At 35.8% G+C, this 27,327-nt stretch overlaps 1 protein-coding gene across 1 annotated transcript; it reads left to right on the top strand.

The window, feature by feature from the left end:
* Positions 1-27,327, top strand: LOC106721466 (Down syndrome cell adhesion molecule-like protein Dscam2). Its single transcript, XM_045681899.1, has 33 exons — positions 1-64; positions 317-369; positions 3,623-3,704; positions 7,399-7,460; positions 11,746-11,820; positions 11,894-12,038; positions 12,224-12,399; positions 12,906-12,996; positions 13,296-13,446; positions 13,779-13,943; positions 14,212-14,347; positions 14,644-14,763; positions 15,068-15,232; positions 15,448-15,592; positions 15,848-15,996; positions 16,165-16,375; positions 16,515-16,710; positions 16,860-17,026; positions 17,436-17,518; positions 17,876-18,013; positions 18,410-18,613; positions 18,711-18,840; positions 18,931-19,115; positions 19,577-19,756; positions 20,071-20,259; positions 20,431-20,664; positions 20,925-21,139; positions 21,328-21,442; positions 22,863-23,028; positions 23,403-23,554; positions 25,050-25,214; positions 26,016-26,123; positions 27,051-27,327. Exons 1-33 carry the CDS (start codon positions 12-14, stop codon positions 27,176-27,178), a joined length of 4,734 nt encoding a protein of 1,577 aa, XP_045537855.1. The 5' UTR covers positions 1-11; the 3' UTR covers positions 27,179-27,327.

Here is a 27,327-nt window from a genome sequence, read left to right as displayed (position 1 = left end):
GATCACATGTGATGTGCATTTGTAAAAGAATGTTAAATGGACAAGAAAACAAAGAATTGAAAAGGTAACATTTGAACAATTTAAGTTTGAATTTTAAGTTAATTTTCTAAAATAAAAAATATGATTAGCTCGTAAAAAAGATTTCTACTATAATAATTCAAAGGAAAATTTATTGTATTTTATCAAATTTGTTAGCATCTAGTCGTTTACCTTGCTTAGTAAAAATTCTTCCACATTTATGTTTGTACAATATTTCACAATGTAATGCTACAGTACATAATTTTTAAATACTCACTTAAACTTTTCTTATTTACAGCTCAAGTTCTACCATTAAAGTCACCCAAGTTGTTGGCGCAACTCAAAATATGAGTAAGTACCCGGACTCGGTGGTTAATACTGAAAAATTTCCACAGAAATAAATATTAATTTTGCTAAAGCGAAATGAGCTTAGTAACTTATGCGTAAGGGTTAAATTTGTATGCATAAATTAAGGAGTGGTTTTACAATGTTAGGTTTACGGGAATAACTGGAAGCAGGTGGCATAAAGTAGAGTTCCAGTCAATAATATTTTTACATTACTAGCGACAGGGCGTTAACTTACTTTCTTAATGTCCTATTTTCCCGTGGTATTAGAGAGGGCGCCTCTAGCGCGCTGTATCTTGGGCTTTATGTTTAGATAAATAAATGACAAGACCACTTTTGACCGCATGTTTTAAAGTTTTACCTTAGCCTTCTAGGACCAAAGTCTCCGTTTAAAAATATTGTTATCTACTTTTTGTCATGGATAACGACTAAGGCGATGACGATATATTTAATAAAGATATTTTGATCTCAGAAACCCACTGTAAATCGTAAAACCACTTATGTAAATACCCACTGTAGTTTAAACACTAAATGACTGTTTGAACCAAAGGAATAAATCTAGTAGTAATTAAAAAGAGAAAGAAAAATTACGAAATAATATAATTTAAGTATCGCGTTGTTTATTTAAAAAAACGTTTTATTCTGTGTTGATAAAATGTTGAACAACATTTTAAATAGCTAACGATTACGAACACAATGGAACACGTGTAACAAACACCGAAATCTCATTATTTTTTCGCACGCGGAACGAGTAACGAAAAATGTAAAGAAGTAATATGTTTGGGTAGAATAAATAACCGTTGTTATTCGTACGTAAGGGGAAAATAACAGTATAACATTTATCTCGGTGGAAAAATACGACAAATTACCAGCCTAATTCGTTCCATTAGGCGGTAATGTGGGCTAATAAAACATTCTGTTTGTCCGGCATCAAATACAATGGTGGGCGTCGAAGGTTGGGAGGCAACAATTTAGCGTCACTTAGTCTCCATTGCCCGCTCCCCTGGTTATGTAGAAAATTCCAGATGAAAACCCGAGACGTTTGCACGTTTTCTATTGTTCGACTCGCTGATAAATTGTGGTTGCTTTAGTTGGGAAGGCAGTTTATAGAATAACGAGATGCTGATTTACGTAAAAACATCTTTCTAAATTACTTATAAACTGAATGGCTGTGGATAAGAAATATGTAAGCTGAGTTAGAGATCTAATTAGTTACTAGTAATTGAAAACAAGGTGTAAATTTTTTACCAAACATAGTTTTGTACTTATGAAGTCACGAGAATAGAACTTTTTATTTATTTTGACCAGTTTTATTATTACTACTGATGTATCTGATATTTCGAACGTATCATCTTGCGTGCTCGAAACAATTCGTTTATTGTTATTACATTTGTATTCCTCGTACAAGAACAAAATTTTCGTTTCCATCCCGTTTATGAGTTTCTCCGGCTGTCAAAGGCGAACATATTGCTCTCTCGAGCTCGTATTTGAAGCACAAGAGTGTAATTCCCGCAGGTTTTGTCTTGCGGCAACACTCGCAGAATGGAAAGACGACCGCATTCAAAGCGTTCTGTCTGCATTTTTAAAATTTCCACGTATAGACCGTACCAAATTGTAAAGGATAAAGTTATGCTGTTTGACCGACAGAGCGGAATTTTATTAAAAAATGTCATTGCATTCTATTCTGTTTCATCCATTCAGTACATTCAGTACATTCAGTACATTCAGAGTACTGTTTTACTGATAGAACAGAGATTTTCTTTATCTTTTTTAGTTGATAAAAATCCGAATAGTAAGAGAATGTAAAAAGGTGCCAAGAATTCAGATCACGTGGTCCTCCTTACACTGATTCCGCTGCGAGCTTGCGTTAAAGCTAACGTTTTCGCAACGATTAAGTTTAATTTTACCTCAGAGACTGTATTAATGTGGAGGAAATTTGAAGTCATTATTTAATACAGTTTGGTCTATACTTTTCCCTTCACTTTGTATATTTTATATGAAACTACGTTAAGTCACTCAGTTACATTATACCTTGTTAACTGGCCATACTTTATAATGCTCGCTTTTTAAACATCATATCAACGTTGTCTTGAACAAGCGTACGTTCCTAGTCTCTCCCGTTGTGAAGTCGAGAACAGAGAGAGCACAAAGTCGCATTGCTCGGCATTGCAATGCTTTGAGGGGACGAGACATTGCGATTCATTCTCGCATTTAAAAGGAAGACTGTAATTTTACAGCGCTTTGTCTAGACCCCACGCGGGACGACGGCTCGCAGCGAAATATGCGCATTCAGAAAAATCCTTTTTTATTTTTTTAAATGCTACGATTAAACTGCGACTGCGAAACGTATGCGTGAATAGACGATAAAACCACAATATGAAGTTGGAGTGGATACGAAGTGACATATTGTAAAAGCGATGTAGAAGCGAGCGTTTCAAAAGTGTACATCAAATTCCAGAAACTTCAAAATACTTTCGTATGCAGTAAGGACACTAGTTAGCTAGTTAATGGTCTTTATCCAGTAACAGTTTAATGCACTAGGATAGATAGCAAAAAGAGGATAGGAACACTTTGTACATTACAAAAAGTATAATCTATTATTGAAATACGTACTTTAATAAAATTGTTGTTCGTGTATATAATATTATTCTGTTCCGAATCATTGGTTTTTATTGTCGGCAGTACTGTAACAGACGGGCGGTTTTTATTTCGCAGCGCAAATTGTTTAAATATCGTATGGCCTTATTCGTATAGTGCGGGACTGGGTCAGTGCACTGCTGGAAAGTTCACAGTATTGATTTTATTGCGCACGCCCAAAAATATAAATGCTATCTATCCAGCGTGCAGCGCTAAAATGACGCTTCGTTTGAGGCACGCGTCAAAAATTTACGCTACTAAATTTAATTACGCAACGCAACTGCGTTTATTACATCCATTAGTACGTTTATCTGTCGGCTTAACGTAAAATAAAACATAAAATATTTTTAAAGTAACTACAAGTAGATTTTATAATTGTATAAGTGTGGCATGATAAATCATATTTTCATTAAAGTTGAGAAAGGCACGCTTAGGAGGTTAAGAGACGTTGAAAGAATGAATTTAAGATGACAGATATATTATATGATACACCTTATCGTCAGAAGTGCATACTATATACACATATACTACATAAATACATATGTAAAAAAAAACTACCCTTCCAGTAACTTCTTAGCTCAGACTTGGTAACATATTTTCTAAAGTACTTCTTTCTTTTTAGGTCTTATCACAGAGAAGTCCAAGCGGAAAGGAATCGCTTTGAAAAACATTCCAATAGAAAAGTCGTTCCAGTTAAACGTAGGGTAAGTAAAGCATTACTCACAGTTTTCTCTTAGTTTAAACAAAGTTTTACTAACTTCAAGTAAAGGTATTTTTAACTGCCACAAAATTTCTCTCATGAGTTAGATATTTAACATCATACTTTTATCTATACAAAATAAGTGAATACATCATAAAGATGATCATCTCAAGTAGGGTTAGCGACAGGCAGGTGGCCGGCCGTAAAAAATTAAGCCAAAACTTTAAGGTTTATAAAACCTGGTCTGCCGACCCCACGTGAGTGGGAAAAGGCCAGGGAGATGATGATGATCATAAAGATGAAATTTTAATGCAATTTTCCTTGAAAATTTTAAGCTTAAAATAAAATCCTTTCTTAAACTCTTACACTGTCTATATGTTCAAAAAAGTTATTGTAGCGCATCTGCAAGTCCTTTATTTCGGGAACTATTAGCTATTTATCCGCTACAAAATTTTCGTAGTCTTCAGACTGGTATTGAGGAAACTTTTGACAGTGCCGAATGAGTTGAAAATAGTTTGTATGATATCGTAGGTCACAATTTGCGGTACATATACCGTACCCCTCATAAGGGGTGCAGACGACCCCGTTACGTAATTACTTTAGACTCGACGCCGGCGGGGCGACGACCCCGGCTCGACTTTGACCCACTTCTTAGTTTAATTTCGCCTCTCACCCTGTAGATGTTACGTATACCTACTGCCTGAAAGGCACCTGTTGTATACTGACGTTTCATTTTGCAGCAAGATTGTAATTTTAGACTTGCATGATGTCAATAGTTTTGTAGAATAACTTAATTCTTGCACTCACCTTATTACATTCAAAAACTAATCTACACTAACGCACTTGATTACTGTGAGAATGACAATTAAGTAGTAAAGCGAATACGTTATTTTTAAAACTCTATGTCATGTAAAACATAACGTATTTCAACTGACATTTCCAAATATATTTCAATTTATACAATGACTCCCAATTTATAGTATTAAAACATCACTTAAAAACGTACAGACGTGCCATTAAAAAAACACCGAGTCTTTCCTTTGCTCGCTTCTGTTGATTTATTCAACCCTTTGCGCACGTTTCAAATCATACGTAATGGAAGAAAAACATTAAAAGTAGCACATGTGTGCATACTTTTAGTGCAGTTCAAAGAAAGGAAAATATAAATATTTCAACGTAAGTACCGCCTTTTAATATTTATTTATATATTTATTTATATATTTATTTATAATGTATGAAGAGAAAAAAATAAGCGATTTCATATGACAGACAACTAGACAATGTAAATTTAATTTTTATAAATACTTTGGCAGGCCAAGGTGGTAGTCGTGCCCTCTTCCTTGCATCCCGCTTTGGCCCACTAATCGCGCGAAGCTAAGAGCTGGCAAAATATGAGAAAACTACCAGACAAGGTGGGATAGCTAGAGAGGAACGATCCAAATCAATCAATAGATTTAACTTAAATGTAAAAGAAGATAATTAGAAAAACAACTTACGTAATTGTCAGTTAGAAAGTGTATTTTGTGATGCTATTATTCAAGTATCGTCACCTCGAATTTATAAGACGATAAAAGTTCAACTTCGCCTGCTCCGTCGCCGTCGCCTGTATCTACATTTCAAACTTCGCGATGTTTAAGTGTTCCAACGCCGAACTTTTCGCATTAACAAACAGCTTACGTCTGTTATTTCACTTAATCTGAGACTTTGTTTTATTTACTAGACATTTTCGCTCATTCGGCTAATTTCTTGTTATCAATTCGAGTTGTTTATGCGGGAAAGATAACACTGGTAATTACGACTTTTAATTACGTTTTCATATTACGTTGTATGTTCACTTTTATCCATCTTTTCCTTTGATATCTCAAGATGAGATGTTATATCTTATATTACATCATTACAGTACGAAAATAGATTGACCAATTTTGATGTCATACGGGTCATAATTTCCCTCGGTTAAGTCAAACAAGTTGTGTTTATTACTTACTTTCTAATTATTAACCTTAGCAGCATTAACTTAACGTTAAAATTTTACTCGTCTTTACTTTTTTTTTAAATGTAAGACCGAACAGATTGGATGTAAATTGCACTGAAAACGTTATACAAATATTTTTCATAAAGAAATAACGGTGCAATTTGTTCTATTTTTAAATCAAAGCATTTTATTATTCATCGCAAAGGTATACTTCTCAAGTGGATCCCGCTGTAAAAGAAGTTTGAAGAATGCGCCATTATAAAAACTGAAGCATGGCTCGCGCGAGTAGAGCGCCCCCTATTGAAAATTCTGAAACTATATGAAATATTTTTATACAATCTTTTATATATAACCATGCTTATAAAAGCTGGACTTTTATTAAGTCGAGTAACGTTGTTACAAACGCTTGGTAGATTGTTGTTGAAGTATGCGGCTATAGAATCCGAGACTGCATAATAAGTTAACTGGACATTGCTTTAGCAATGAGTACTTTATCAACAGACCACATGAAAGCAAGCGCCGGGCATTTTTCCATCTACTATATATCGACGCTGGAAAGCGTAAACGAAATATATATTGAAATGCTGTAACCCCGAAAGTATGAACTTTACAGGAGAGCCAAAAAATCATAACTCGTGAGCTGATACGCCTCCAAGCATGCGGTATTTAGCAATGTTGTGTAGTTTGTGCTAACCTAAAATATTTTAAAATCATTATTGTTTGATAATGGTTGAAATTATTAACGTGTGAAAAACATATTCCCGATTTCAAGGGTTACAGCGTTTATGCTTTCCAGCGTCGATATGTTTATATAATCTATTTTGCTAGACACCTTTTCAATGTTAATAATATAATATAATAAATGTGAATGTTTGGATGTATGGATAGATGAGTGTTTATTAGAAGGTATCTCCAGAACGGCTCAACGGCTCTCGATGCAATTTCCCATAGATATAGATCATAGTCCACAAGAACACTTAGGCTAATTATTAAGGACGTAAGTTAGTTATACAGATTCCTATTTGTTTTAAGTATTAAATAAACATTTAACAATAAATCTATTGCCAAAAATTCCTGCACAAAAATATGCATGCAATTATTTCAGTTTTTCTGAGAGAATGAAAGAAAATACACGTTAATTTTTAACTAGGAATTACTACTTACTAATGTCTAAGTTAAAATATTTCTTACTTAAATTATTTTAGCAATTAACGTTATTATTCATCAGCAAATGTTTAAAACATGAAAATAAGTTCGAGATAAATGAAACAACTTTGTTATTCATACGCCTGAGGGGTGTAATTGTTAGGCCTTTTCCCGAGCTACAGCTATTAAATTTGTAGAACATCAAAACAAATGCTTTTAAATTACATCTCTTTATTTTTAACGTAAAACATTTTTACCCCGCTTAAGGTTTAATTCCATTAAAATGAAGAGGAATATAAACTTGCTAAGGACCAAAACAGTTAATTTGTTTTTTAAATCAATCTTTCGTTAAAGAAAGTTTAATATCTTTGGAACATTATCAAATGCATTGAAACTGATGAGTTTTTGTATGAAAGATACAAGTTTGAGTTGTACTGAAACATTATACTAATCTTACAAATCTTATTAACAGGTGAAATGCTTATCTTGTCACACTTCATCAGTGGAATCACACCTTTATATACATAGATCTAAGCGGGTATTCATGTCGCTTCGAATAAAACGTAATTTTGTTCGACAGGTCGTACGACTGCTTTCTGTTCCGTGTCGATGCTTCCGATTGTTCCGCTCAAAGTGACAAAGGTATGTATACTTTCAATACTCCACTCCTGTCTCTATACAATCTTGCTTTGAAGTAACTTCGAAACGACATCGTTATATTTAATGGTACTATTAATAAAAATAGATATGTATACATATAACCGTTAATATACTTCCGAATAGGAATACATACTAATGACGGATACGTTCGTATATATTTTTGAAACCTAGGATGTATACAAATGTCTGGAAATTTGTTAATGTATACTTATGTATATTATGTAGCTGACTGTACTAAAACATAGTCATCCCATTCTTATGCTTTGAAAAAATAGAGATATCAAGATGTTTTGTTCAGATATTTCACACCGAACTGTTTATCATTTTTGATTTCAGATTATTTTTATTAATATACTACTAGCTACGTATTTTAATTAAAACGAAATAAAATCTGTTAATAAATCTCCTGTAACGCAAACCCTCCCACATAAAGAGTAATAAACGTTCCGTGTAAAAAGGTTTTCGCGTAAACGCGTTAAAAATATGGACCGTTAAAAACTGCAAACAGCCCAACAAGTCTGCACTCTGAAAAATGTCTCAGAGTTCATAACGGGAAGGATAATAAATATAATGGTTAGTTATTCCGTACAGGAAATCCGCTCTTAAGAAATGGAAGCTATATTTCACAATTCTCAATTTGCCTTCGTAACTTTCTTGCACGACTTAATCTGTCTGGTGGAAATTCTTCGAGTGTTCATATTTTATCCAAGATACACTGTCACCAATCTAATAAAAGTTTTCAAATTAATATGACAGGTTTTACACCAAATGAATCTAGAAAAAATTAAATAAGCGAACGATCAAAATATGAAATTTTTCACAGAAAGCAGAAGCATAAGAATTTACATCGGTACATTATACTCTTCTAATTGTTTATTAATTTTTATCAACCCTTATCGTATAATACACATTGCCCGTTATAACTAACATCAACTACGAAGAAACAAAGAAAGACAATACACCACAATATACACCTATGTAAAGTAATAAAAGACAACACACTCAGAAAAATTCAATTCGGGCGTTATTACGATCATCTGGAGCGGAATAATACACAGACGGGCCCATTACGACCGCCAGTTAAACGAACACATGTTATCCGTACTACAGCACTTTACCTTCCCACCTTTCTATATTAATATTATACTTATTTCTACATACAATATTAGTATATTGCACAAATGGCCAAAATGGGCTTCTCTTAGCCCACGAAGGAACAAATATATTGCGATTTGCTCCTTCATTTTCTCACAAGGTATTTTATTGCTTTGGGTTCGCTCATAAATTCCGTACTCACTCAGAGAGAAAAATAAAGCCTCCGTTCTGCTGCTAGCGAATTGTAGCGAGAAATTTCTTATTACTCTTTCTTAGCGCAAACTGTATTGTACATGTGCTCGTTATGGTTTAATATTTAAAGGGGTGGTAATAAACAGTTCTTGAGATAAGGCATTTAAAGGCAAAGTTCTAAATTTATTTATTTAGATACAACAACAGGTAAATTATAACACATGCACAATAACTAATATAACAAAAGCAAATTAAAAACTGAATAATAATTTATCCAAATTATAGGTGTACACATCATACACGTATAATAAAGCAACAAACGGAAACACCAAAACTTTATATAAACAAAATTAGTAACATTTATGTGATGAAGCTAATTATGTAATAAAAAAGAGGAACAACTAAAATCAAATCATAACATCTCGAAGATATTTTTAAATCTAGACAATTTGTTAGAGAAGATATCAATTTGAGACGCATCATTTATGGATTGTGCGATATTTGGACTACCATGATCTTGTTTAGGATCTTCTATTACACAAGAATTATGCCATACATTGTATGTAGTCATTAATCTGTTAATTGGTGAATATAAGCCTAAGTTTGAATTGAATTTAAAAAATAAACAACAAAAAACTCCTATTTTTCATTGCTGCGATAACTAAATCTTTTTATAGAAATCTCCAGACACGGTACACGAAGTAATAGGTAGGAAATTGTAGGACCCTAATTTGCTAGAAGGTAGTATAACTTGTCAACGCAAGGCACTGTTCAAATGATATCCCATCAACAAACGTAGTAACAAATGACCTATATTATACTATATATTTGTTATACACTACTATCGTAAATATCCTCGTTAAGCAAACTGCGAATAGTTGACTTCGATACATTTTTCTTTGTCTTCGCTACGAACTCGTCTATGGAATGGAGCTCTTAAAGTTCGAAACAGGGGCAATCAATTGGCCGCAGATCTTTGATACGGCAGTTGTTCTCGACCCGTTCTGTACAGTGGAACTTTTCACAGCGATCCGGAATTTCTAATTAAAGCCGCAGACTGTCCGGACTTCGCAGACACTAATGGAAGTGGTGAGCCTTAATCAAAACCTTTGGAAGTGGTTGAAAAAAATCGGAATCTTTCAGTTTGAAGTCGTTTGCGGACGAGACTCATTATCAAAGTTTTGTATTATTCAAGGAGCGTTACAACGACATTTTACGACTTCAAATTTGTTTGTTTGTAAACTCTTGTAATAACTTTCGAATTGTTAGCGTCACTTTGTGTACAATTGATAATTCAACAGCTGAAACTTACGTTCTAAAATAAGGCAAACTTATATTTTTTATTTCTTAGGTAAAAGATAATGCCAGACTTTCAAGTTGTCTTTTAAACTCTGCAAAATTTGAGTAAAAAACTAGAGTAATGAAAATTTCATGTTACATTCATCAAATAAGAAAATATTTTTATAAAATTGGGTATATTATTTTTATGAAATAATGATTTGTTCCTACACAGAATCTTAAGTTGGTAGGGTCGTACCATTTCACTTATAAATCAATGGTCCCTTCGCCGCTTTACACTGAACATTCTATAATTGAAAGACATTAATTATATTAATTGAAAATCAATGAATTAATTTGGAAATTCCTTAATTAAAATTAGCCTTTTAATTTATAATTGAAACAAAAATATGTTTTTACACTCGAAATAATGTTTTCTTTTGTCATACCGTTCACAAAAACAGCACTACAAACAATTTCTTATATTCACATGGGGTTTCTTAATTTTTTTTTTTCATTTATCTTCAAACCATAAATAAACATACTATTCGTTTTTTTATTTTAAATATATCTGCAACAACTATAAAACACGAAGTAGAGGGTAAAGCAATATAAAAAAGTCATTCGAGCAAAACTCGCAATAAAAGCATCCTTTGAACGATCATATTAAATTTATTGAAGCAGCTTTTACGAACAATAAATCTAACACAACAAAACATATTAACATAGAACTTGCCGCAATATTGTTTCCATTATATTCAGATATAAAATACAACTGCGATCAATAAATTAAAGTAATTATCATTGTTACTACAGGAAAGAACACTCTTTATACTTAAAATGATATTTACTCAAACAGTATTTACTTGGTCAAATGTGGTAGGCAGTACCTAAAATGTACAGACGTTCAGGCCCAGCAAAACGAACATACGATTATCTTAAAGAAACATTCCAGATTCTAAGCACCCTTATAAATCAACTTCGCTGATAAAAGATCCACCTTATTTTTTTTAAATTCCGTTCGGACAGTGCCTGTAAGACATAAGAACATCACTAAACAGCTTTAAAATATATTTTATGCTGTTTTAATTATAAGATCTAAATTTACAATACAATAGATCTTTCGTGGAACGAGCTTTGATCTCAGCGAAACGAAAAAATACAACAAATATTCTCCCCCCGACCGCGGGGAACGACCCTCCACAAAGATGGATGCCAGAGCGGGAAATATCCTGTGAACTATTCCAATTTAGAAAGTTTCCTTTTGGTGAAGTAACCACTCCAGCTTGTTCCGAAATCGCCTCGAAAAATTTGGCCACCGATACGACCGAACTGTATAAAATAGAAATAATCGAGAATTTTGTTCTGTATCTTGCATAACATTCGTAGTTAAACATACTGTCTCATCTTTCACATTTTCCTTTGAAAATAATATTTAATGAGACTATAAAAAACATAGTTGCAGATTGTTTTTTGCTATGAACGTAACAAGATGGTTTCGTCGCGTTCTGAGAGTATCATGTTATTGTATACGAGTTGTTCCGTTGGTAAAGCAGTTCCTGGACACTTTTAACTACGTTGTCATTTTTTTAAAACAAAAACAGTTCCTTTGTTTATAACCACAAAGTCTGGCATTCCCTTTTGAATGTTGCAAGAGATTGTTGGAAATGTTAAAGTTGCTATTCCCTTTTAAAATTTTCAGTTATGTGGTGCTCATTAGTGAAGAAAGCTGCCGGCTTTAGGTCGCTGAAGCGAAAGCGCTTAAAGCGGTCCTCGGGTGAGAAAACCTTCTTTGATTTATTAAAGCAATTTATATTTTTCTTACGCTAACGTTCCATTCCTTTGTACAGATTCGCGACCCGAATTAGTTTACACCTTTATTGAACAGGCCGTTCAGCCTGGAGCTCAGGTCGCTTTGAAATGCTCAGCTGTTGGTGAACCTCCGCCTAGGTTTAGATGGACTCTAGATGGTCAACTCATACCACCTCATCATGGGTACGTCAGACTTTCTTTTCAACAAATACTAGGTCTATAGTTGAGCTATTATTACACTGTAACGCCCTTATTAACACTAAATAGTGTTAACTATTTATGAACAACTGGATATACCTATAGTTTTTTGTAGTTGAAAAAAAACGCATTTTAAAATACATATTTTTAATAACCTGAATAACCAACAGTGCAGCGATCACGGAAGGCCGTGAGAATGGTCCGACTGGTATCGGGTCCACCAACAATTACATCCTATCCACACTGTCACTCAGCAGCGCAAGGGTTGAGCATGGCGGTCGTTATGAATGTAGAGCAACTAACTCACATGGCTCCGTAGCACATGCGGCAAGACTCAATGTATATGGTAAGATTTAGGATAAATTATTAGAGGTTAAAAATATTTATTTGGAAAGAAAGGGATTTATAATTTGTATGGAAAAAAAGTAAGTGACATTCAGAAAAAGATGAAAAGAAAAATCATCACATCAGCTTATTATAGAACCGTATTCTTGGTAAGGGCTTTGAAGATAAAACTAGCTCGAGTAGAGTGTTGAGTAGTGAGATGCGGACGTAGAACTACAATAAATAACAAAGTATAAAATATTATACAATAAATAAAATGAATAAAATAACAAAAGGCCTATCTTTATTACTATTAAGTAATAGATCAACATTGTCACTGTTTCCATCTGAAAATCAAATTATACGCGTATTCCTTCAACTGAATAATATATACCTTCATCTACATGGGTTATAACACAAAAATGGTGTAAAATCGCACGAAATGTTAGAGATTTACTTCGTGTATTTTGCTTATAAGAAATCTTCTTCGCTGTTTTTCTATTAAAAAAGGTAAATGACTTCATTCAGGGCCTCCGTATATACGCGCCATGAATCCCGTTAAGGCTGTTGCGGGTTCAGACATAACTATTTGGTGCCCATATTATGGATTCCCAATAGAGTAAGTACACTGTTACGATACTTATTTATTTATATATCTTTCTTCCAACTTACAAATATTTTTTGGTATAATTTAATATGAAAATATTTATATAACTGTTATGTAAATACATGGTTTAGATTTCGTTATTATACTTGTAATTTATGACGTATAAAATAAAATAACTTTATCTTGACTTCATATAGAAAGATAACCTACATAGGAACTTTCATCCAAGTCACGTCACTACAAAGTTCTATTAAAAAATAAACTCAAAAATAAATACCCAATGAGACGTGACAGTAGTATACTTGTTTCAGTTCAGTAAAATGGGAAGGTGGTGCCGGAACAGACCCTAGATACCATCAGGTGGATGGTCAGCTGACAATCACAAACGTAGACCGGAATCGAGACAAAGGTGGATGGATTTGCTCAGTGTTGACACCCGGAGGGGAATTAGCCAGGCGGGAGGTTTGATGTTTTATTATTTTGACATTAAGGAAGATAAGATTACATAGTTAAGTTACAGAGATAGGTCCTTATTGACGTTTTCTATTGAGACAGAAAGTATACCAAAAACATCAGTTTATTCTGAGGCGACTAAAAACTCGATAGAAATAAGGTATAAGATTGATACCACACACGCTATCAGTCGGCGATGACGCAGACGTAACGTCCGCGTGGTAGACTGAGCATCAGCTACGTCGCCGTATCTGAACGTGTGACACACTGTAAAAATCCCACCAATGCGACGCCGTGTGACATTTCTCTAAGTGTTTATTTATAGAATACAATCTGTTTAGGTGCAAGTGTCAGTGGTATCGCCGCCGGTGCTGTCGCCCATTGTGTTTCCGCCGGGCCTGAGGTCAGGCGACCGCTCGCAGCTCACCTGTACCGTTACCTCTGGTGACATGCCCGTCTATTTCTCATGGCTGAAAGATCAAATGCCCATTTCCAGTGTGCTGCAGGTGAACCTAATAAAATTAACAACTGTAACCACTGTTCTATCTTTGAAATTTGTATAAAAAATATTTTACTGACTGTAAGAATCGATATTCGATCTTACTTACGATCTTCAGATCGGTTAAATTTGTGCCAAATGCATTAAATAGCGGTGGACATGCAAAAATGTTTCTAGACCGAATATACTTCAACGTGATAATTTCAAATCTATGTTAGTAATTTTAAACAAACCTTTTAAATGAAAATCTTCTAATTTCTGGTATTTTGTTTTAGGTCGACGAGCGTGGCGCTGAATTTTACAGTATGCTTTTATTCAAAAGTTTGACAGCCGCTCACAGTGGAATATACACTTGTGTTGTTACTAATACCGCTGGCAAAGCAAACACTTCCGCAGAATTAGCTATTAAAGGTATATTTGTTTTTATCGATTTCAGCTTCCCTAGTTTAGTTTGTGTGCATATTTTGATACCGCGTGCTAAATTTTGAACAAACTTTCAAGATTGTATTGATGTTAGACATTAACGTTTTAAGCTTACTTAGCGACTAATTAACCTTTTAAAAAATAATACTTAACATACTACAAATAATTAGCATTTGCGCTTTGATTTTAAAAACTTGAGGATGTTTTATTAAATAATAGCTCTGTTTTAAATATTCCGTATCAACGTAACTCATGTTATAGTATTTTTTTATTTATTCATACAGTTCCTCCGTACTGGCAAATGGAGCCATCTGACGCTGCAGTGTTACTCAATGGATCACTAACTATCAGCTGTGAGGCCAGAGGACATCCTTCTCCTATCATATATTGGACTAAGTTTTCTGGTAAAGATTACAAGAAAATTTCATTATCCATTACACACACATTCTTAGTGCCTATCAAATTACGTTAAGTGTAGTAAATATTTGATTATAATCAGCATAGATCGATGTACTCGACAGAATTTTCGGTTTTCTTTCTTGTGATGTATTTTATAAGCAGTAACTCATTGTAGATTCAACCTACTATATTAAATCATCTCCAAGGGACTGTCTTAGTATCTAAAAACAACTCTGGGTGTGACTCTAAATCTACTGATGACGTGTAAGTCACTCACGTGATTTCTTAATACCATTGTTTCTTTATAAGGTAGTGCAGAAACCACGCTGGGTGGAGTATCCGATCCGGTTGTGCTTAATAATGGTTCATTAAGATTAGAATCTGCGAGAGCCGAACATTCGGGAAAATATCGCTGTAGAGCGGATAATGGGGTTGCACCACCGCTATCGAAAACCCTCACCATACACGTAAACGGTAAATAACTTTAATATAATTGTTACCTAACAATCGTTTTTAAATTCCTTCCATGAATGAGTACAGCAAGCGAATTTGTAGCTATGTTGTAGAAAGGCGTAGGCCTTAATAAACATCTACGACGTAGATGTAGGTCTACGACTACTACGACGTACGAACTATCGATTCTACGGCGTATATCAAGACCTGGAGTTAATGGGAAAATTATGTTTTAGAACCAGCACGATTCGAAACTCCGTCAGTGAATGTGACAGCTAAACTCGGAGATACGGTAAGGTTGGCTTGCGTGGCGCGCGGTGATAACCCACTCTCTATGACTTGGAGTACTTCAGGACGGGCACTTCCTAACTCTGATTACAGGTATGAATCGAATGGAGCTTTCTGTTGTTCACTTGTTTATCATCTTGAGTTTTTTAACTCATTCGAATGAATTTAGATGTGAAGTTTTATTTAGCCAAATACAAGTGAGAAATTGAAAACCTGCGACTCATTTCTAAATAAAGCTTTCAAGACAGTTTAATTGGGTGATGATGGATTTATATGTGGAAGTTATCTATTTTCAAAGAAACTTTGAAGTAATTAAACTTTGAATATTAACCGTTTATTTTATTTTAGAATGAGTATTTCGGAAACTCGTAGTGCTGAAGGCTTAAGAAGTGAATTGGTGTTAGAGCGAGCTGACAGGCGAGATTCTGGTGTATATCGATGTCAAGCTTCCAATCCGTATGGCCGGTCTGACCATTTCGTACATCTTGGTGTTCAAGGTATAAAATGACTATAGTTTCATTCTTAGTTATTCGTTTATCGGGTAAATTTATATCAAGATTTATTCTTTTTTAAATTCAAGGACATTATAAATAAACAATGAACCTTTTTATTGCCAAAAATGCGACATGACTTTTTTGATTTTTTAAGTTGGTCTTTTTTTTCAGAACCCCCAGAACCTCCTGCAAATTTCCGCGTACTAGAAACGACGTCTCGTTCTGTCCGTCTACAATGGCGTAGACCGTACGACGGCAATTCGCCCGTTCTAGGCTATGTCGTACAGTACAGGAAGCACGATTCAACCAGCCCCGATTCTTGGAGAGACGCCGACACACATAATGTGTCTGTTTCTGCTCATTCGGTAGATACTTATACCGAGTAAGTCTGTTCAAATAAACTTTTTTCTCCAAAAAAAATATCTAGAATTCAAAATCAGAAAAGAAAATCAAGTCAAAACATAGACAAAACTATAATGGACGTCCTTGTTCGGTTTCGTTTCATTTATTGCAATTTACAGGTTAGAAGGTGCTACTATATCAGGGCTAGAGCCTGCCACAGCTTATCTAGTACGAGCTAGGACAGTAACAGCGCAGTTCGCTTCGAGCCACACTAGGGCCCTACTTGCGCTAACGCTACACGAACCGCCTGCTCGTGCTCCGATCAGTCTCCGTGCGTCTGCGCCAAGACCTGCTACTGTTGAATTGGCATGGCAGGTACATTGAAGTTTCAAAGAAAAAAATTTTTACAAACAATAAATTACCCTTAATTTGTTACTAAACGATATTATAATATCGGCACCTTCATATATGTAACACATGTAAAGTACATCATCAACTTGCTAGTAGAAAATTACTGTGTTTAGGCGCCTCCCACATCAGCGTGGAATGGCGAACTCCTCGGCTACACGGTGTGGTGGTGGCCGTCAGCGGATGGCTCTCTGTCCAGCGGCGCTAATGTTGGAATGGAGTTCGCAACGGTCCGAGGTCAAATCAATAAATACACTATCGAAGGTTTAGAACACTACACGAGGTGAGTAATACGCTCTTTGGTCCAAATTAAATTTGAAGTAGATACTATTTTAAGTAACTATTCTGTTTAGACCTATCTAAAAATGTAATCAAGTTGAATATTTAACAGCCAACATCGTACCGCTGGTAATTTTGCGTTTAAATGACAGTCTGGAAATGCGAGGCTAAAATAAAGTAAAATTTGTTATTCTCAAAACTTTATTTTCATTTTCAAATATGTTAATTTACTAAGTTAGAAGTTCGGGTAAAATGAAATGACGATCAAAAAGGCCTGCTATTAATGAGAATCGATATTAATTGCCTTAATTGCTATTTGGTTTTCGGATCTCGACCCTTTGTTAAATAAAATGTTTAAGATTAATATAAAAACGAAGTTTGCGAAATTATTTAGACTTATTTTATTGAAACAGATACTCCATAAGCGTTAGAGCATTCAACAGTGCGGGCGCCGGACCCGCCACTGCTCCTGTTAACACTTTGACACAAGAGAGTGGTAAGTTTATCCTAGTACAACCCGACAACAATAACAGATGCCTTATACAGAGGGACACCACACATACTCTCTAGTTACTTATTACACGTTCACGACGCGATGATAATAATCATTATTAAAGACGATCGACTCGAAACTTTTATTAAATGTAGCTTCCACTATCGAAATAAACACGCAAAAACATAGTATAACAGTTATTTCAATGAGTATGAGAGGAATGAAACGATGTTTTTCAAGGTCCGCCTGGTCATGGAAAACTAATTGTTTGCTATGTTTCAACTAGAATTGATAATTTTTAACGTTAGTAAGTCACGAAATTTTACTGATTTATTTCCTAAAACATAGTTTTTTCTATAGTGCCTACGGAGGGTCCCCGTGCGGTACGCTGTCGTGCCGTGTCGCCTCAGAGCCTGAAAGTGGAGTGGTCGCCGCCGCCTGCGCACGCGCACCACGGCGCACTGCTCGGGTACAAGTTACTTTATCGACCCGAACATAGTGAGTTTATTTTATTATCAAATTAATCAGTACCATATAGAGAAATTAAGATTTTATACTACTTTGCTGTTTGCAGCAATATTGTTTTAAATCACATCATGTTTTATATTTTGAGGATTTGTTGGATTTTAAATGCTTTTGTAAATTTGTTACCATTACATTTCACTGCCAAAGCATGTGTATAACAAAAAAAAAGCCTTGCCAAATGGATTACATTTTTTCACCCATATCTGATCATAAAAAAACATTCCAATTCAATCCAATGTTTAAATCAGAATACTAGGAAAAATCAACAAAATATTCTTATTTTCGAATGGCTTTGTTGAAACTCTCGATGTGTTCGTAGTAAGTTGTTAGTATATTCTAAGCTGAGTGATGGCAGTTGTTTGTCGGCAGCGGCAGATTGGCTGGAATGGGAGGTGCGCGGCGGCGGTGGTCCAAGCGCAGTGGCGGGGGCGGAAGTAAAGCGAGTAGCGGGCGTTGAAACGTTACTGCTCGCGCTTAGACCGCATATGAACTACACGATACAAGCATTAGCGTATACCGCAGCAGGAGACGGTGTGCCCGCTCATCCTATACATTGTACCACACACCAAGATGGTTAGTCTACCTTTAAAGAGATTTTATCACATCCAATTTCTATTTCTACCTAGAGAAGATAATAATGAGAAAATGATTGTCTTGGGTTTTATTTCAGTACCTGGTCCTCCAGCTGCTGTAAAAGTAGTCGCGACGTCTGTATCATCTCTAGCAGTTAGTTGGTTGCCTCCAAGTCGACCGAACGGACCAATATTATATTACACAGTATTTTACCGAGAACTTGGCAGGTAATTGGAAAATTATATACTCTTCTCATCATAACTCTTTATTTTTAAACTTTTTACGACTGAAACGAAAATTTTAAAATGATTCTATAGAGAAAGACCTCCACAAACTACAACCGTTCAACCAGAAGAAGGAGAATCATCGGTTGGTTTAGGTGGAGCAACTGAATTGAGATCATTGTCTGAAGGAGCTACGTATGAAGCTTGGGTTGCAGCCCATTCAGTAGCCGGTGAGGGAGAGCCATCTGCCCCTCAGCCAGCAACTACTACATCTAGAGGTAAGTCTTATAATTCACATTTTTGTGAAACTTACAACCCCCCTAGTGCGTACGAGTATTATCACGGTGAATTATTTTTTTTGTATGAGAAATATTTTTGGCTACGTGACACCGGCCTACATATTAATTAAGAGCACTGGGTATTTAAAAGATCGTGAATTATATTTTTTCATTGTTGGAACTAAAGTACATTAAATCATTGAGAAAGTTTTGCAGTTTAAAATTTCCTTGGAGTAATTACAAAAAGTTTTGCAATAAAAAGCGAAGGTTGATAAGAAATTAAATTATAAAATTTTCAAATGGTAAAAAGTATTGAGAGCACTGAACCATAATTATAAAGTATAATAAAGTTTATTTTATCGTTGCAACTTCGATTATTATTTTAATGCATAAATCGTTAACACAAAATAATAAAACATTTGAAAATTAGATTTAGTAAATCTTATCAATTGTTGTTATAGCAACAGTGAGACTGTTGTCATTTGGTGTATGGGCAAGAGTAAAATGCGGCAATTCATTAAAACTGGCGTGCGCTTGGCGTGGTGAGCCCGCACCTCGCGCTCGCTGGCTGCGTGGCGACAGGCCTGTCACGCACGATCCTAGGACACATCTCACACCGCACGGACACCTATCGATACACGGTATGCATTTTGAACATCATTTTATTACAATGATATGGAAGTGGTAATCTTTATTTTACCATCCATTTACTTTTATACATTAAACTACTATATTTTAACCTTTCTGAATAACTATGTTGAACTTATTTAGAAAGTGTATGTTGATTTTAATACAGATTGTAACAAAAATTTAAAATAGTTAGGAATTATATTGTAAGTATTATAACCCGTACATAATAAGGATTAAATAAAGAAGAATCTTACTTTATACTTTACGAGACTTGACATTTAATGGTACATCGTGACATGTCGCAATAGAAATTATATTTGAACAGAAGTTGATGCATCTACAAGTGGTAACTACACGTGCGCGGCTCGCAACGCTTTCGGTTCGGAGGAAGTAACGTACCGCATAGAGTGCGCGTCGCCGCCGTCCGCACCCGCGCTTGTCTTGGACCACGCCGCGCACAAGGAGGCCAAACTTACTTGGCGTACTACTCATCATCCCGCCGCACCGCCACATGGTATCTTTTAAGAGATTTTGATTAATTGTTTGTTGTACTACTTAAGAAATAACATTTTTCTTCATAAAAGTATACAATTATGAAGTATAAAAACGGATTGTTTTCTTTTACCGCCTTATGAGTAAAAGTGATTTGAGTACGTAATTACTTAGTAAGTCTTTTTTAATTAAGGTTATACAATATGGTGGATGCGTGTCCGCGATGAGTCTGGAGATGGTATTGAGTCTGTGAGCTTGCGTGGCGGAGGAGAGGAGGAGAGACGGCTGGAGGCGGGCGGTGAGGCTGCAAGCGCGGTGCTACGCGCGCTGGCCTGTGGGGCTACATACTCCGTGCGAGCGGTAGCTCACTCCAGGGCCGGACCTTCGCCTTCCTCCGCACCACTACTGGTCCGGACGAAACCTCCAGGTAAATTTCAACACTTAAGAAATTACGCACGCACAGATCCATAATTTAAACCAATTTTAGTGCATTGAGCATACATATGCATATAAATGAATACTTATTGATGCACAAAAATTTTTACCTAATAAATATTACAAATTTCTAATTGCGTGTATGCATAGAGAAGGGTCCAAAAAATACTCGAATGGCAATCGGCTTCATAACTTTGAACATGCTTTGTATATTTAGACATTCGTCGGTTTAATATGTTAACAATATTGTAGTATTAGTATGGGAAGGCGGGGGAGAAGTGAAAGAAGAGAGTGAGCAAGGCGCCGAGGCAGCTGTGTGGAGCAACAGCAGCTCTCTAGCGCTGGACGCAAGACGGGCAGTCCGCTGCGGGGCGCGCCTCGTGCGCTTGCAGTGGCGACGTGCTGACGCCACTAACACCGCCATCTGGAGGGACGCAGATCTAACATCTTTACATCACCATCGTGAAGTAAGTACAACGAACAATATATTTCAAGTCATTTACCGTAGAAGATGATAAATAAAATTTACCTGACATTAAGTAGAAAGGACTAGAGAATAAGAAATAACGGTAGCTCATTACCTGATAGTATAGGAATATCCTATGTTTACTTGTTCTGTAAATAGCTTTATATTTAAGTACTTGATTATAATTAGGTGGTGATCAATGACCTAGCTACAGGGACATGGTATGCTCTACGCTTGTGGACGGCTACAGAATCTGCACGTCACCAAGCTGTAATATACGCAGCGACTACAACACACTCTGGTGGTAAGTGCTCATGTTTATTTATTATTCTTCTCTAAATAGATTTTGGCTTCTAGACAAAAAGTTTTAGTGAAAGAGAAAAAGGTATAGTAATGACAACGTAATTGTTTATTGTTTGATACGATGTTTTAATTCAGATATGCTTTCATCAATTAAGTCTGCTTTATTTGTTACAATTACAATCCGTTAAATAGATTTTCTTCCAATTTCCATGTTTCGGAGGAAATTTTAAAATTTTATTTAAAGATCCGTAGAATTTTGTTTCAATTTTGAAATGTAATAATTCTTTCGAACACTGTCAGACTGAATAACTTTTCTGAAACAAAGAAATCTTTTCTAGATATTATATCGTTTGTTCTTCGCATAAGCTCGACTGAAGGAAAAACATCTTGTTTTATTTTTGTGAATGAATTTATTTTTTCAAACAATAGAGCGAAAATTGGAATGAAATCTCAAGATTTTTTTTCCACTCTACAATAAAATATGTATTTCCTGTTTTAAAAATTTATAAACACTTTTTTACAAGACAGCGATAGAATCGATGAACATCAATTCATCATTTTACTTTATCTTTTGAAAACTCATAGCATATTATTTTTATACCGTACTTCCTTGAACTATGTCGTCGTCGTCAGCTTATTTATGTCCTCACCGAGGAGCTCGGAGTCTACCCAAGTTAGGTGTGACAAGGACATAGTCAACCACGCTGGCCGTTACGGAGCGGGTCGATTGACTTCATATCTTTGAATTTCTCCGCTGATGTATGTTGGTTGCATTCTCATTTTTCTTCATCGTAAGAATGTCGCGTAAATGAACATATGAAATTTGAAAATTGTAAACATTGATACGTGGCGGTACCGAACCTGGACGTGTAGTTTTCGGTCCGATCTGGTCAAGCAATTAATTACTGCACCACCGACACTCTTACTTGAATTATGTGCCCAAACATTATTAAATGTAAAATGATTTTCTGTCTTTGATTACATTACTCTGATTAGGGATCTAATAATGAAGCTTTTATATTATCTAATGGGCACTAATGGGCTCATTATAAAATAATTGACATCTTATGCAATAAAGACGACAGCTTTTAACCAATTACTTTACATCCTGCTATCTTTAACATTGTTAAAAGTTCTTCGATGAACTCTAATTAGTGGTTTTTCTACACAGCACCTAGTATTATGTGAAAAGCACACCAGCTTATTTTTTTTCATATATGTCTTCGCGGTTCGTTGGTCAGATGAGTAAACTAAGATTTGAAAGCATGTGCAGGGACAAGCTTTATCCCCTAAAATTTTGTATAGCGTAGCCAGCCTCTCGTTCAAAATTGCGAACCGCCATAAAGTTTGAATGACATTTTACCTACTGGTAAATTAGAATTCTAATTGAGTTCTATTACATCATAACACTCTGTGTTTAGAGAGGCTACGTCGACCAGTGGCGTTTCAATCGGAAGGTGGGTCGGCGCCGGCGGCGGGCGGTTCGGCGGACACGGAGCGGGTGCTGGGCGCTGTGTCGCTGGCGTTTGCAGCACTCGCGGCGCTTGCGGTCGCCGCTTTGCTGTTAGTGTTGTTAGCTAAACGAAGGTAAGTACATACCCGCAGTGTCTCTTTAATAAAGCCACAACTCAGTTTACATTTTTGTCTTACGAAAATACAGGTCTATTAAAAGTTTGTTTTAGAATAACTTTTAATACTGATTTTATACGGCAACGGGATGTAATTTCGAAAACTTTCACAACACTTAAGTAAATTAACGTAATGGATTGTTGAGCGCTTGATGGATCTTACAGATTAGGGAGCAACGACTTATTCACATAATCTTTTCGGTTTTAAGTAAAGAAAGCGATTTTTCACACAAACATGACTCACGGATCCAGAAGAGTAAGCGGAGATTTCGGATTTCAGATTTTTTATATTCAGATACTATGGTGATTGTAACGTGATCAATTGTTACAAAGTACTCTGTGGCCGTGCGGCGGGCCTGTAGACGAGGAGGTGAGGCGCTGCAGTCACTCGGTAGCCAGCACTGACAAATCTGTCTGCCCAGAGCAGCAGAATATCAGGAACTGCCAGCACGACTACAAACACGATAAACTGTCACCGGCCTCAGGTATGATTACTGAACCTTTCTTCAAATATTAGGTCCTTACATATGAAATTGGCGTTTTGTATGGGAGGAACAAAAAGTCGAATATTTTTTAATATAATATATTTAATTAATCAAAGTATGAACCATTATTTTCTATGCACTTTTGCCATCTCATAGGTAGTTCATTGATCCCTTTACTAAAAAAACCAGTCGGACGGGAATCAATAAAATCTTTGAAGGCGATTTGGACTGCCCCATCGGAGTTGAATTTTTTCCCTTGCAAGAAGTTATCCAAATCTCGAAAAAAATGGTAATCTGTTGGAGCAAGGTCCGGGGAGTACGGAGGATGTCTTAGACTTTCCAATTGAAGCTCTTCTAATTTAGTAGCCGTCTGTTGCGCAGTGTGTGGTCTAGCGTTGTCGTGAAGCAGCAGTGGCGTGGAGCGATTGACCAGCCTAGGTTGTTTAGCCGCTAGCTTTTCCATCATGGTTTGCAATTGCTGACAATAGACATCAGCCGTAATAGTCTGGCCAGATTTGAAAAAACTGTAATGAACAATACCAGCACTAGTCCACCAAACGCTTAAAAGTAACTTTTTTGGGGTTAATTTTCGCTTGGGGCAGGATTTGGCTGGCTGGCCAAGATCCAACCATTGCGCTGAGCGCTTCCGATTATCGTAAAGAACCCATTTTTCATCACAGGTAATGATTCGGTTTAAAATACCTTCATTATTGTGCCGGTTTAGTAATGTAACGCAACAGTCGACGCGCGTTTGCCGGTTTGCTTCAGTCAATTCGTGAGGTACCCACCTTTCAAGCTTTTTAATCTTCCCAATTTGCTTCAAGTGAATTAAAACAGTTTTATCACTAACATCGCAGTCTGCAGCTAACTCGGACGTGGTTTGCGATGGATCCGCTTCCACAATAGCCTTCAACTCTTCATTATCAACTTGAGTCTCAGGCCGTTCACGGGGCTTGTTCTGCAGATCGAAATTTCCAGAACGAAAACGTTGGAACCAAAAACGAACTGTGTTTTCTTTTGCAACACGACCGCCATACACATCAATCACCCTTCGAGTCGTTTCCGCAGCACTAGTGCCACGGTGGAACTCGTACTCGTAAATAATGCGATATTTTAAGTTTTCCATTTTGTAAAATGAGTGACACAAACAGAAAAAAACAGAAGAAAAAAAACAAATGAATGACGGTCATCGAACCACAAATACATGAGTCTATAGCTGTACAAATTTGAATTTGGAATTCCTTACCAAAGAGGAGAAATTCGTGATTAAAGTGGCCAGTACGAAAAACGCCAATTTCATATGTAAGGACCTAATATTTAACTCGAGAGAATTAGTAAAAAAATTGTTATTTTAATATTAACGTTCATATGAACGTAACTTATTTAAAGTTTATTTATAGACGCCATCTATTTGATCGCAATATTAAGTCAAGTAAATTTTCAGCCTTTGAAAATTTATCAACTACGTTTTGTTCAAACAGAATCTTGTTGTCAGATGTGTACGAGATAAGTCCGTATGCGACGTTCGCTGTAGGCGGAGAGGCGACTGCTGCGACGTTGGACCACACGCTGCAGTTTCGCACGTTTGGTCACCGCGACAACGACGCGCCGCCACACCGGCCATGCAGGAAGCATCCGCAGAGACACCGAGATAGGGAAGGTAAGTCATGTCTTCGTTTAATGTCAGTGCGTTATTTACGTACTACGTGAGCTCTGAGGACATGGAAGAATCCGAATCGAATGAACATTAACAACTTTCAAACTATTAAATCGGAGAAAAAATTCCATTTTTTTGCATCGTTCTTTTACCTCTTCTTTTCCTTCGTGTGTCACAATATAAAAAAAATGTCTAATGATATACGTAGTTAGAATACATTTTTAATTTCTCTGTTCGTAAAATTTATAAACTATGTCAGGTATAAATGCAAAGTGTGTAAAATTTTCCAAACAGATGGTAACTAACTGCGAATTTCTCGTGAAATTTGCATGTTTTCATTTAGTTGAGGCATTAATCTTGAATTTGAAAATGTGAAAGTTTCAGCGTTGAAAGAACTCTGTGAGTAGACCGACTGAGAGAGTAGTATTTTAAAATTATCCTACTGCAACAATCATCCTAATAAAGGCTAACAAAATAATTTGTAATTATCGAATGCGACTAAAACATGACAAATTAATAAATTATCAAAATATTTGTAATGTTGTTTTTTTTTTTTAAACAGAGGAGTATCAAAGTGAAATTTTAATTTACATTGCTCTCTTGGAATTTGCAATGTTTCTTTTCGTTTAGACTACTGACCAAGGTTTTATCACTTTCCTACTTTGGAATATTTATGGGTGTTTGTATTTATAGATTTGTCATGTCCGAATATCGCACTCAGAGTTAACAGTTACTTAGTGTATGTAATAATAAATCTAAGGTATTCTGAGTATGGCAGTTAGGTAAAGTGAATGGTATTTGCAGTAGAGAAGCACCATTCGGAATGCGAGTTGCAGCAGCTGAGCCGCTACGAGAAAGTGCGCCCGAGGCATTGCGCTGGTACCTCCTACTGCGTGCCTCTGCCACACCACGGTCAGTTACCTATAGAGCTACTGATGATATGTACATGTTCTGGATCAAGGATTCCCAAAGGGGTCGATATCGACCCCCTGGGGTTGATATTGAACTTAATACATTGCTAATTCTCACTCTGTCGTCTTCTATTCACCTATGTCAGAATGAAAAATAATAACAATAATTGATCTTAAAAGTAGATAATTTGGCCACGAGGGTCTGTGGAAACGGTTCATTTTGGAAAAGGGGGTCACTTGTGCAAAATAGTTTGGGGATCCCTGTTCTAGATAAAGATAGAAGATTCAGAAATATTTTGCAAAAATACAGTAACAAAAACATTGGTTGTAATTTAATCTATGCCTTCTTCAGAAATGTCACTTTAACGTTATTGTTCCTCATTTAAATAAAATAAATTTTAATAGCAATTTCAATTTATATTCAAATAAATGTTCGTTACCTGGCAGTTAAAGACTTTAATTTAAAAGACTTAAGCCTGGAATGGAATTAAACATTTAATAATGAATGACTCACTTAAAAATAATGGTCATCTTAAATGAAATGCGGCGTTCCTGCGAATTCAAATATCATAACTTGACGCAGTTTTTGTTTCTCAATTCAAAAAAATATTTTCCGTATTAAGTACTAGCGTAAAGTAGAAGCTACTTTAATCTTTGGCATGTTTTTAATTAAAAAAGCTATAAAATAACAACAAAAAATACTTAGGATCTAATAATACGACATAATTGAAGTTATTTTATCATCTCTAAAGTGACATTTAACTGTTATCCCAAATCTGCTAGAAATTTAAAAACTTTGTTGCCATAATTTGACGCAATATTTCTTTATGTCTTAATTTATTTTGCCATATTTAGTAACATTTATCGCATTTGCATTTTAAATATTGTCACGATAGTGCCAATAATAAATAAATGTTAAATATTATAGCAAACACAGGGGGCAGTGCTGGTGGCGGAGGCAGCGGTGGAGGATTCTCGGAAGTGTATGCGGGTGACTCGAGCGTGGAGTCCGGCCCTGGCTCGCTGTCACCACGCACACACCACGAGCACAGCTAGCGCCAGAGCAACGATACCATATCTAGTAGGTAGTCTAGATAATAAACGTAAGACTTGATAATACGTCACACATTGTAACGAAACAAAACTTTAAACCACTGATCCCAAACAAAGATTATTAATTTCAAATTCGAACGTTTAATGATCAC

The sequence above is a fragment of the Papilio machaon genome, chromosome 17, assembly GCF_912999745.1.
Source record: "Papilio machaon chromosome 17, ilPapMach1.1, whole genome shotgun sequence".
NCBI classification, from domain to species: Eukaryota; Metazoa; Arthropoda; class Insecta; order Lepidoptera; family Papilionidae; genus Papilio; species Papilio machaon.
This window is presented reverse-complemented; position numbering and strand designations above follow the sequence as displayed.

Excerpts from the sequence above, each read along its gene's own strand:
- LOC106721466 (XM_045681899.1), top strand. The coding sequence starts at position 12 with ATGTGCATTTGTAAAAGAATGTTAAATGGACAAGAAAACAAAGAATTG. Across the intron at positions 12,039-12,223 it reads CTCATACCACCTCATCATGG|TGCAGCGATCACGGAAGGCC; the intron begins GTACGTCAGACT and ends AATAACCAACAG. Across the intron at positions 17,519-17,875 it reads CACTTTGACACAAGAGAGTG|TGCCTACGGAGGGTCCCCGT; the intron begins GTAAGTTTATCC and ends TTTTTTCTATAG.